Genomic DNA, 13,503 nt, shown 5'->3' with positions numbered 1-13,503 from the left:
ATATCAGTTTGGAGCGGTAGGCTGTGTAGGAGTGGTTCTCTTAGGTAAGGTCTGCGAGGTTCAAGCGATTAATTTTCAAACACCGCAGGAGTACCAAAAAAAAAAAACCAACTAGTTGCAGATCCCCCGCTACTTGGCTCAGAATGTGACAATTAGAGAAAGATGTTGGTTTGTGTGCTCATGCTTAGACTACTAGTGGTAGGTCTGCTAAATAGCTGTAGCATCCCCAGGCTTAGCATATATAGGCTGCAGATTATATAATCTCACATATTAAACCTAGTAGTATTAATGAAGGTTGTCAGGTAAGATAATTATTATTATTATTGTTATAATTATAATTATTATAATTATTATCATGATTGTGATTGTGATTATGATGATGATGATGATGACGATGACGATGATGATGATGATTGTTATTATTATTATTATTATTATTATTATTATTATTATTTTCAAATCTAGGCTATTATTAATAATATTATATTTCACCTTGATGGCACATATTTCATTAGTATTCTGTACTATAAGGTTTTGGACTGGTACATTTTGCACTTTAGGTGCATTTTAATTAGGGATTCAGAGATCATTATCTCTGGCACTAAACAAACCCCCAAGGGGACTCTATTGATATGATCTGTGTGGATTTGGTCCAAACAAGGCATATGTAACTTTTAATACCAACCACAAAAACAAACATACAAAAGAAAAACATTCCAATACCTTCCAAATGTTTTATCTTTGTGGTATAATTAGCACCCAATACATGACACTTTTACTGAACAGGGCACTTTTAACTGTTACACCGTAATGTGTTGCGAAACAAGGCATTTCTTTAAATAGCATTTCAGTTATTATGATGAGAGTTGCCGCAATCTTTGGTTATGCCCTGATTAGTTTGACTTCCTTTCCTTAACGCGAGGACATCTACACACACCATCGGTTTGCAAAGGCCTGCTATTTAAAACAGCACGTTGAAAGGGTGGAATTATAATCAACATTTAAAAATCCAAATTAATGTATTTGAGCCTTTTTTTTTTTTTTTTTCCTTTTTCTTTCACTGAATACAAGTTGCTGGTGTGTTATGCTTCGCGGGGGATCGTTGGCGCCAATAGGTGCATTTTGTGTGGAAATTGAAAGGGAACCGATTGTTATACGACGTGCACGGCGCGTTAATTGAGCGAGCATGTCTGACTGGTGCGTCTACCCCCCTTTCCCTTTGACTTTGGATCATGACAAAGTCCTTGGAGGAGAAGACTCGAGACCTGCGCCCCAGAAGAGGAGAAGGAGAAGAAGCAGCAAGTTTAACCTTGGACGATGCATGCTCCCACATGCACTATCTCCAAGTGAGACCACACATACACACATGTTCAGATTGCCCAACTGCAAACTACAGCGTTGATGCAGGCTTGGTTGAACGTGTTTTTATTCGTTTTATCCTGCACAATGCACAAAAAAAAAAGGAAAACACACACACAAAACAAGGAAATGAGGCTCGTTTGTCAGATATTTTGTTATGGAAGTGTCAATGTGTTAATGCGTCAATATGGGAATATATTGCGTTTATATTTAATGCAACGTTGTTGAAAGCCGCTTCCTTTATTTCCCCAAAACGTGTGACGCAGATGCCTATCTGACAATTTGGGCCTGTGGTAAACTACTGTGGAGGCTACTGTGCCTCTCGGCACCAGCGTCGCTCCAGTTGGTGCTTGAAGATGTTGATATCTGTTTTTCCATCTCACATTTTTTTTTCCATGCAACAGTGTGTGTGTGTGTAAATATATAACAGACGTGTCCTATTGATTGCAATAAACCGTTAAACAGTTTAATTCTCTTTTCTGTGTCATTGTAAACTTTTAATTGTGCTTTGGAGGGCCATATGCGAACTTTTATAGACTCACTCATACCAACACAAGGTGAAATTAATATAATAGCCTATTGTTTAGGGTGATACGCCACTTCCGAGAGGTTTTAATAGAAAAGTCAACTGTTACCTCACATCTCGATCAAACTTCTTGTTTAATGACTTCATGGGACCTGATAAATACAACGAGGGAAATAATCAAAATAAAGCTATTATGTTCTGTGGTCATTTGTAACGTGCATGTTATGGAAACGCCTAGACAACCTGGGCTTGCCGCAGCGTTAGAAACAAGTGTCTATCTTTGGGTGAAAAGGTAGTGGGGGCTTTAGTTTGTTTACTACCGAAACAAACAAAAGGTTGAGTCACCAATATGCATATTGCATCCAAGTACAAAGAAAGCAGACAGCTGCCCAGACACAGCACTTGAATTTGACCACTAAAATTCTCCACGTCCACCATAAAACTGGGAATTGCTCCAGTAACGCTACTTGTCTTTGTTCTCCAGGAAAGAGGGAGAAGGAGTGGAATTTGGGATGCACAGTCTTGCTTTTAAAAATTCCACTTTGTTAAAAAGGTATAATTTAGGTATTTGTTCGCGTCATATAGTAATAGGAAGTGGTGGATAATTTAGATTATATTTAATTTCTCCCAATTCCGCATCACAATAGCAGCATTAATGGAAGATAGCTTTGATGTGCACTTAATTTTCTGATGTTTTAGTGTTGAACAAATATCTCAGACTGGTAGCATCAGACAGAAACAACATTAAAAAATACTTTTGGGCTCATCGATTCAAACGCACGGGTCTATTTTGGGGGACTGCAGTGAAATCAATAATTACGCACACACTGGCCTGTGTCTGAACACATTCAGGAGACATGATAGTGCGTTGCGGTTCCATAATAGGCATTTTCGCACATCAAACTAAATTAAACAGTGACAGCTTTATTCATCAAATCAAGAGTTTGGGGCTTCGAGATAAAGCTACAGAAATGTCTGTGTTTGATGTCTAAAAAAATATAAAGGCTTTGTATCGCAAAATGTAAATTATAGTGAATTTTAAGGTGGCCCTTTGTCTTTCTTTTGTTAATGCGGATGTTTAGAAAAATGAAATAATAATACAAATAAAATACAAATACAAATACGAATACAGATACAGATACCGATAATAATAATAATAATAATAATAATAATAATAATAATAATAATAATAATAATAATAATTATTATTATTATTATTATTATTATTATTATAATTACAATAATAATAATAATATTACAGCTTCTTCAATGCGCAGAGTCGGAAATAGGGCCTGCAACAGCTTCCAAAACAACATTGTCGGATCTCTTCGTCATCACAATAAACCCAGTTGGGCGTCTATGTATTTTCACGGTGTTTATAAGCAAACGTGGATGTAAAAAATAAATAAGTAATGGGCGAATAAAATCCCAAATGTAGGACAACAGGGCGGAAGCAGCGAATATTAGCCTTCACAGTGAACAGAAAGAAACGAGTCTACATTTCAGATAGAATCCTTGGTTTACCGGAGGATCATGTTTGTGTGCATGTTTCTATTTTACCATCGTGTTTTTGACAAATCAACGGCTCTCTTAGAGTTTAACCATTGACTCTAAGTTAAACTTTGAGCTCTAAGTGTTTAAGCCAAAGTGTTTGCCATGCGTTTATTTCCACAGGATGATGGAATGAGACGCAGAAGACAATAACACACAGAAATGTGAAATGTGCATTCACCGCATAAATGGTATAGATTTGGCGCTCGGACGGTGATATTTAAGATTTGAGATGGTGTTTAATAAATGCTGGGATTTTGACAACGCTGGGGGAAAAAACGAGGCATCGCCTCCACTTCAAACGTGATGTAACGTAATATATCTTATATTTTTAGATTTTCTTAACAGAAAAGTTCTGCTTGAGTTTCTGGATTTGTAGGTGGGAAAAAAAACCCAAATGTGTAGGTTTTACACATTTTTAAGTTGATCCAGTGGATTTCTTCAGTCTACCTGTGCGATTGTCGAAATGATCATATTGCATTGCAGGTCTTAAATATGACCAATTGAGTGCAAATTCCATCACTACTTGTTCGGTGAAACCACATTTTACATTTAAAACATAAAACAAAATAGTTTAACGAATAAAAGCATTATTTAAAAATGATCTAATGACTCCAATCAATTGTGGTTGTTTTTTTTTGTTGTTGTTGTTTTTCTACAGTGTATAGTCCTACCTATCGTGCACAACACTGACATTATCTGTTGGATCCTTCCAAGCCAAAAGTGGTGGAAATATTTCAAATTCTTCACTTAAACATCACTGTTAGAAACTCTTAAGTCCGAGTCTTTTTGACTCAATTCAAGCTATGTATTGGGAGCACATCATTAAAATATAGGTGCTATTCCATTACGGAACATGTACTATACAGCATGGCGGATGTTTGAAAAATCACGAACATCTTCTTGCTCAGATATGTCTGGCTTAAAACCAAAGGCAAACAATACGACAGAACACACACACACACACACACACACACACACACACACACACACACACACACACACACACAAACACACAAACACACAAACACACACATACACTCGTACACACTCACACAAACACGTACACACTCACATACACAAGCACACACACACACGCGCGCGCGCGCGCGCACACACACACACACACACACACACACACGCCACATGCACAGTTTGCTTGTAGGAAGCTGCTTCGTATTAAAACGGCTTCAAGTCGGAGCTGAATATGGGGAGCGTGTGTAATCATATTACTGTCCCCACATGGCCTAGATAAATTTAATTGGATGTAAGGCGGCCAGTTAAACTTGCCCGTGTGAGCAACACCAAAGAGCTTGTTTTCTTTTTTACTGAGGTCTCACTGGATGCACCTACAACGAACCTACAACGAAGACAAGAAAGAGAAATTGTGTAGAGCTGCCCCCCTCCCAGCTACAAGTTATTGGAGGCATTCAATGACTTAATATGAAAATAAATCACGATGTATTTATTAACTTTTTTTTTCTCTCTGGCGTATTATGACGATTCAAATCGATGAATCTGGACACATTTGTTTGGGATAAAAGCCGTCTTAAATGTGGGCATGTTTTTTAAATAAAAAAAAAAAAATTGTAGCATTTTATTGTGTTATTATGTCCATAAATTCTGTATCATTGTATATTTGCATTCTATAAAGTCATTGCAAGGACCAACATAGTGAATTGCATACTTTTGTAGTGGAGAGCGCTTTATAGCTGCATTGTATGTCCAACCAATACAATGTTTTTCATAAAAAATATAGAATTCAAAATCATTGGCGGCGGAAAATATTGTTTGATGATAATTTACGAGTGTAAGTTGTAAAGAAAACGATTGCCAGAAGGGGAAAATAACAGTTCACGAAAAATCATGCACAAAATTAATAACACACTAGATTATTACTGATTTGTCCTAGCTCCCTGCGAAAATATAATTTGAGAAATTAATTTGCATGCTTGAGGTGTGGATAACGAGCCAAATGGAATAAATCGCCATGTTCAAACATGAGCCAAATTTGCAGGAGCCGAAATGATATTATTACTTTGAGAGCTTGTGCATTTAAAATAGCATTCCGCACCACTTGTGTTAGGAACAAAAGATTGCGGCGAATGTTACTAGAATGGACTAAATTGTAATAATAATAATAATAATAATAATAATAATAATAATAATAATAATAATATTAGCTTAAGTGGCACATTATGAAGTAAATATGATATAAAATAAGTATTAAACATTAATTAAACATTTTTCCAGAGGAAACATTTTTTTAAATTCCATTAATTTTGAAACAATGAATCAATTCAACCGGCTCTATTTCCAGGAACAGAAATAGTGCGGCCCTGCCCGCATCGATGCTGCATAAAAACGTCGTAATAAATAGCTATTCCCTAAAAATAGACGCCAAGTTTTAGGCCTCGATGCGACGGACTCAAACCTCGTCGAATGCCTGTCCACGCGCTTAGTCACGCGCTGAAAATACATTTTTTTTCGGGACTTGCCGCAAATATTGTCTATTCTTTTAAAAGCCAGCTGTTAAACCAGTAGGTGCGCTCAAGACATATTTGTATTCTCTCTGAATAGTCCCATCGCCCGTGCACACCGTGCACACTCAGCCAGTGCAAAACACATTTAAACAAATGACACATGCAACCCCCCCTGCCTCACTGATTTCACTCAGCATTCGGTGGAAATCCATCCGGGAGGCATCCTTGACCTTCAGTCCGTCGGAGTCAAGCCGCAGGGCCTCAATAAGACCACTGTTCAGGGGCAGGAGGGAGCTTTTTAAGAGGAAGAGTGAGCGCTGCTCATCAGTGCATCCATTTGTTGTCCAAAATCATTTGAATTCAGCGAACACGTGGCTTCTAATAAACAATGAGTTTGTTCTAAGAAGACCACGACATCACACAGTATAAAAGGAGACAAACGATGTAAATATTAGCTCTATCTATCCATCCATCTATCTATCTATCTATCTATCTATCTATCTATCTATCTATCTATCTATCTATCTATCTATCTATCTATCTATCTATCTATCTATCTATCTATCTATCTATCTATCTATCTATCTATCTATCTATCTATCTATCTATCTATCTATCTATCTATCTATCTATCTATCTATCTATCTATCTATCTATCTATCTATCTATCCATCTATCTATACCTATATATGTATATATAATACATGCTCAATGCTTATTCAAGATACAGATCTATTTACTGTCCCATCCCTGCATAGTCGCTATGTGAGAGTAGGCAAACTATCTTTCAACCAATCAATCAATCAATCAATCAATCAATCTATCTATCTATCTATCTATCCATACATTGATATTTTTTGTGGGCTATATGATCTCTGTGATGCAAACGTATGTATTTGTGGCCTGTGGAAAAATTGCAGAACTAACTACATGAGATATACATACGAGATCCTTGAATACATAGGAGATGTATAGAGATACCTGCGGCCAGAGCGCGTCTCTATACAACAACATAGTTAGATAGATAGCTATATAGATAGATAGATAGATAGATAGATAGATAGATAGATACTATATATATAGTAAAACACAAAATGCTTATCTAACTATTTACTCCAGCAACCGCCCTATCCCCAAGCAACAAAAAGCGAGCTAACAACTGAAAACACAAAACACATATCTAAAATATATATTTGCTCCAGCAACCGCCCGATCCCTATCACATCCACACACTCCCGCACAGGCTCATCAAAGACACCGGGCGCGCACGTTGACACGCATACACACACACACACACACACACACACACACACACACACACACACACACACACACACACACACACACGCACACACACACACACACACACACTCGCGTCTAAATAACATCCTTCCCTTTCTCTTTCTGCAGCCAGCTTCGTGCCATAAACGGTGGCGGGGTGGCCGGAGACCTAGACCACATGACACACAAGTTCTCTGCGAAGGGCACCGTGGAGCCCGCTGACCTCCAGGCCCACCATAAACACATTTAGCCAGTCTCAAAGTCAAAAGTGCTCAGGAGCATTCAAAGAGCGATTGTAAAGAAGCGGCAAGGCCAACTAAGATATGTCCCTGTGTTGGGGCGCAAACATTCTGGATGCTCCGAGACACAGCTGCATTGAGAATTATATCCAAGGACATTAAGGATCTAGGGAATCAGCAATTCAGACAGACGATGCACATTTTGTCTTATATAAGAAGGACACGCACCGCCGACACTGCATTAGGACCCGATGTGTGCTTCATATTTTAACCTGAAAGAGTCTTAACATTTTGCAGGCGTCTCGAAGTTCAAGGTAAAACGTGCAATGCGTTTACCAGCTTGACCCGTCGCCTTTCCAAATCTAAAGAATACGACAATTGATGAAATAAACTTGTAAATTATTGTATCATAGAGAGCCAATACGTGCATGGAATGACAGTTATATAAAAAAAAAAAACTTAAATGAAAGCTATTTTACCCATAAACTGAACTTGTAGTTGCATTAAACAGAAATAAACACAACGATTAGCAGACCTTTTTATTCCCTTCAAATACATATACAAAATTACAGCTGAACTTTTTGACGCGGGTTTATATGCCCATCTCTGAAAAAGTCATAAGCAACAGAACGCAGCTCTTGTAAACACCAAGGACAAACATGACCAAACTGCATGTAAAAGCTTGTCACTTCTTAATAACAGTTTTACTCATGCTGTTGTATAGAGACGCGCTCTGGCCGCAGGTATCTCTATACATCTCCTATGTATTCGTGGATCCCGTATGTATATCTCATGTAGTTAGTTCCGCAGTATTTCCACAGGCCACACATACATAGGTTTGCGTCACAAACATCAGATAGCCCACAAAAAATATCAATGTATAGGCCCATTTTTTATTTATTAAATAACAACTGTGCCTGTATATTTTTCTTTATTTTGACTCGCACAGCCAGCGGTATTTCCAATATAATTTGTTCACACAGCGGCACAATTTCGAACAACGTCGGAGAGGACACATTTCAACATTGTCACTTGGACAGAGACTAAGGAAATAAGTGCTTCTGAAATGAGCGGCTATTATTTGCCCAATCTATTTCGAATAAAAGAGCAGGCGCTGGGCTAAAGGTTTGTCCAGGCGGGTTTGTCGGATTTTACCCAGACTCACGTCGGCATTAGACAGAACAAAGACAGACACGTTTTAATATCACATTTTCAAGCGGTCGCTTTGTTTACGTTGCACCTCGTATCTATAAAGGTGCATTATGGTCGTCAGAAAAAACTAAACCAATCCTACCACAGCTATTCCTTATTATGACGCATTTAACATTCAAAGCTCACAACTCAAGAATTCATGGTCCATATGATCCCATTATAAATAGGTATATGCAAGCGTGTGGAATTGGCTAACACAGCCCATTGGGTTTTTTTAAATAATGGCGTTTATTTTTTTTTTGGTATTGTTTATTTAAAGTGCACTGCATTGAGGAGCTGTTGCAATGGTTGCATCAGTTCAGAGCCACGAATGTGTCCGAGAACAGAGACAGAAGAAGAGAGAAGAGAGAAGAGAGAATACAGAGAAGACGCAGAGAGACACACGGAGAATAGAATAGAACAGAACAGAACAGAATAGAATAGAATAGAATAGAATAGAATAGAATAGAACAGAACAGAACAGAACAGAACAGAACAGAATAGAATAGAATAGAATAGAATAGAACCGAATAGAATAGAATAGAATAGAATAGAATAGAATAGAATAGAATAGAATAGAATAGAATAGGAGATTCTTAAAAAAACACCTCGGTCTATACTGCTTAAATGATCAATTTACTTGATTATCCACTAAAAGCACAGAGGCACAAACACAAAGGACGGTGTTTTTGGGGCCTTGGTTTGCTGCAGCTCGAAGGAAGCGGTGTTCTACAATTGCAGTATTCTCCCACAATTCCAGTATTTTGCCTTAATTATTTCCAGTGTGAGTTGACAGAAAACACCGCATAGGCCTGCATTGCTTTACACCTCTTTGCCAGTAGGGTGTGCTTTGTGGAATTGGAGCTATTATTTATTTATATGTTCTTTACAAAACTATTCCAGTTAGAAATGAAAACGACATGCGTTCATTTATTTGATTTGGTAGTGAAATAAAACAATACGATCGTCAGTGCAAACAGAGAGGATACATGTACAAGCCTCAGCCCTGACTGTATGAAGCACTGGGGTGTAACCCTATTACCGCTTTACAGAGCTGCTGCTTGCTTTGCTGCGTTGTAATAGGCTTGTATCTTACCAGGACATTGATTGGGTCCAAGTTGAAGGGGAGCCATATGTTTTGTTTCTGTCAAGCAGAAAACAAGAACAAAATAAAGTTACCTGCGGATAAACTGACGTGATACTATATATATATATATATAATATCTATAATCCAAAAAAGACGCGCAGGTTACCATCCCTGTGCTCCCAGCCACAGCCTTGAAATGACCCCTATTTGTATCCTACTGTAGTTACCAATAAAATGCTATTAATAAATGAATACCAGCAAACCGTTTCAAAACTCATAAACAGTAGAGATGATACCGGCGTGGAAATAAGAGACGGACAGTGATAGAGAGATGACATGAAAACGTTTCATATATTCTGTTTATTGGATACCTTGCATATACATTCACAACATTAATGCTCATACAAGACAACGTCGCAATCCTTACAAGCGCAAATATGGGAATGCAGTGGGGGGGGGGAGAGAAATTTAAAAATAAAAGCTAGACAGAAGCTACAACACTGAAACATAGTGTTTTCAAATGGGACGTGGACGATACGGTTCCTATATTTTCTCCTTGCATATCATTTCTATTCATGGCGGGCGGCTGGACATAAAATACCTACATTTCTCAACCCTCACAGCCACAAATAGGCTATATGGAATGCAATATTGTACAATACGACAATAACGTAAATCACCGTTACAAAAAAAGATAGAGGATCCGTTAACAGGATACAAATATGTGATTTCATTTTACAGAGATATACACGACTACAAGGTAAGGCAACGGAAAACACATTGCGTAGAACAACCACAATCAAATAGTCTTAAAAAAATAACATCCGTTTTTTAAGCCCAGAATAATAATAATAATAATAATAATAATAATAATAATAATAATAATAATAATAATAATAATAATAATAATAATAATAATAATAATAATAATAATTATAATATTTGATTTGGTTAGATTTATTCAAATAAATTGTATAAAAACCAAACGTTGCTTATATCTATTTGACGTCAATAACATGCTTCAAATATATTTCTTCCTACTTATCATATATCGCAGATATCACTCTTCGCCCGAATAAGGGCCACCCACAAGTAGGCCTAATATAACATTAACGAAACTTCTACATATAAGATATAAGCCTAGTAATTTACACTGTAAGCACCAAAATTGTTGTGTGTGCGATGCCCAAAATGTCTCCTCTCCCTTCCAATGTGACCCCATGCAAGTTTCCCTGTGGCTGTTCAAGATTAAGAAAAACAATCTAAATTAAAGTGGAAAATCAAATGAATGAAGCGGGCGTGGGAAGAGTTTTCAGCACGTGGTGAACGAATTCAATCCTCATTCAACTGGTTCGATGCCCTGTTCGATGTGAAGGCAACCCCTCTGCCCGTCTGGTCACGTCAGACTTCCTGTCCGTGACCGTGAACGTGCACACAACACGTGGCGAAAACTATGGAAATGGGAACAAGGAAAAGGGGGTTATACGCTTCTCCCGACACCTTGTATTTTTTTTTTTTGAGGGGGGGGTTGTTATATGAGTGCATTTTAACTCTATGTAAGACAGATAACACTCTACAGTCAAATCATTGCGCCTGTCGCATTGACGTCATTCCTATTTTGGATCTACTTTGCAGATTTTTTTTTTTTTTTTTTTTTTTGGAAGGGGGACCTGCTTCCTCCTTATCTTTACTGGCCACATGGCCAACACAAAAGCAGTCAATGTGGATCATCAAACTTTTAACGACATCTTCGACGGGATGGTTTTGTTTGGGCACGTGTGTGTATGGCGTGAGAGCCAATTATAAAAATAAAAATAAAAGACCAGGGGACCAATCATACTGATACGAACACAACTTCTGGAGGGAAATAGAATCTCACAGCTTTGCATGGTTTACCACTAAACCGTGTACAGGCTGTAGTCCTACTGACAACCCGTGTTGAGCTTGTACAGCTTTCAGGGACGAGTGTTATATGAATATCTGGAAATTCATATCTTGAAATGGAAAAAAAGTGTGTGTAGGGGTGGATGAGTGCGTGGTGTATCGGGGTCTCGCTGCCTATTTTATCAATTCACCTCAGGATGAATATTCTAAAAGTAGGCCAAGGCTTGCTCCCTCATCATGAGTCTCTTCTTCTTCATCCTGCGGTTCTGGAACCAGATCTTCACTTGCTGGTCGCTGAGGTTCAGCCGGTCGGAGAGTTCCCTCCGTCGTTGCCTGGTGATGAATTCGTTCAGCATAAATTCACCCTCCAGCTCAGCCAGCTGGAGTTTGGAGTATGGTTTGCGTTTCTTCCTCGTCCGGGTGTGCATTGGGTACCACGGGGCACCTGGAGGGGGCAACACAACCGATCAGTCAAACCACTTGCAAAAAAAAAAAAAAAAAAAAAAAAAAATCGCCTCCAATAAGTGTATCACGCATGCACAGCCAAGTGGAGCTCGTTCTGGGGCCACATACAAAAAGTGTCCACAGAGTGTGCAATAAATAAGCTGATATCAATGCGTTTTCATTTTAAGCATCCTTATAGTTAAATAGACCACCGATGCACGGCGGTTTTATTTTATTATTACAGTTAATGTGAAAATAACGTGTTAATTAAACGTGCTTGCATACTTTTCGAGCTTCAAAGCACATTAAATAGCCCCGGAGCACACCGCGACAGATATTAATCCTGTTTACGAGTCATTAAAAGGAAAAGTCTCTCCCTTCAACGCAGCCAACCAGAACGACTGCCCCTCACCAAACCACCGCTCTCAGTGCAGCAGCATGATGTGCAATATTAAGACCAAAATGGCAAATATCCACGCCAGACCCCTATATAGACAATATGCATGCCATAGCTGCACCGATCTCCTGCTAAATGCCCCGTGGGCGATATGGTTTGTTAAAGCGATCGGTGGGAAGGCTACACACACAGCCACATGGCATTTGGTGTATTTTAGGGCAGCCCCTAGCGGCGTTTCCACACCAAGCAAGTGCCATGCATGCTCATTAACGCTTTAACTTCTGCAGAATTATAAAGGACGGAGCGTCTGACGCACGTTGATGGACACACGTGCAAACGCAGCAGCATCGGCGCAAAACAAGCAAACGGCGTCTTAAAAACGGGCTGGAAATGCAGTCTGTACGGCACGACACCCACCTCCGCCTGCAGCTATGTTGCCTGCGTGGGCTCCGGGTGACACCAGGATCTGCGTGTCGCTGGATGAAGCCTTGCTGCCCTCGTTGAGGAGGGAAGAGCTGGAGTCGGACTCCAGGGACTGACAGGACGGCGGGTCTTGCGCCAGTTGCTCGGTTCCGTATTCAAATTTTGAGAAGGAGGCAGCGCCGCCGGCCATGCCACCGTGCAGACCGTGCTCGGACGGTAGGGACGGCGTGTCTCTCGTCCTGTCCTCCCGCTTCAGGCTGCCGCCACCTGAGCAGGTCTCCCTGCTCCCGGTCCCGGTCCCGTTGCTGTAATAGCACTTGCCTTCCTCCGGTCGGGTGATCTCGCACGACCGGTTGAAGGAAGGGTTGATGGACACGGGGCTGCTGAAGTAGGACTGGGAGTATCCATTGCACGGCTCCGATGGATTCCACGGGAGGGAGCAAACGTTGTCCCTTCTCGGGTAGGAGAGCGACGGTAACCCCGCCAGTTGTCCCCCTGAGGCTCTAAAATTCGGGAAGTAAAACGTGTCTCCAGTGTGGATGTTTACCAAAGGTCCCACAAACCCTGGATTAAGAAGATTATGCTCGCCCATTTCCGCGGGCCCGACCAACAGCTTCTAGTTTATTGCAATCTGACAT

General features: G+C 39.6%; 1 protein-coding gene across 1 annotated transcript; it reads right to left on the bottom strand.

Annotated features, from left to right (window-relative positions):
• Positions 1-11,807: 11,807 nt before the first annotated feature.
• hoxc12a (homeobox C12a) lies at positions 11,808-13,503 on the bottom strand (the record flags this gene model as incomplete). The annotated part of the gene is given in 3 exon segments (XM_080015463.1): positions 11,808-12,046; positions 12,860-13,476; positions 13,478-13,503. Coding segments are annotated over 3 exon segments (882 nt in total).

Source organism: Zeus faber (genome assembly GCF_960531495.2).
Source record: "Zeus faber genome assembly, chromosome: 15".
Classification (NCBI taxonomy): Eukaryota; Metazoa; Chordata; class Actinopteri; order Zeiformes; family Zeidae; genus Zeus; species Zeus faber.
The sequence above is the reverse complement of the archived record's forward strand: the minus strand, read 5'-3'. Positions and strand labels throughout refer to the sequence as shown.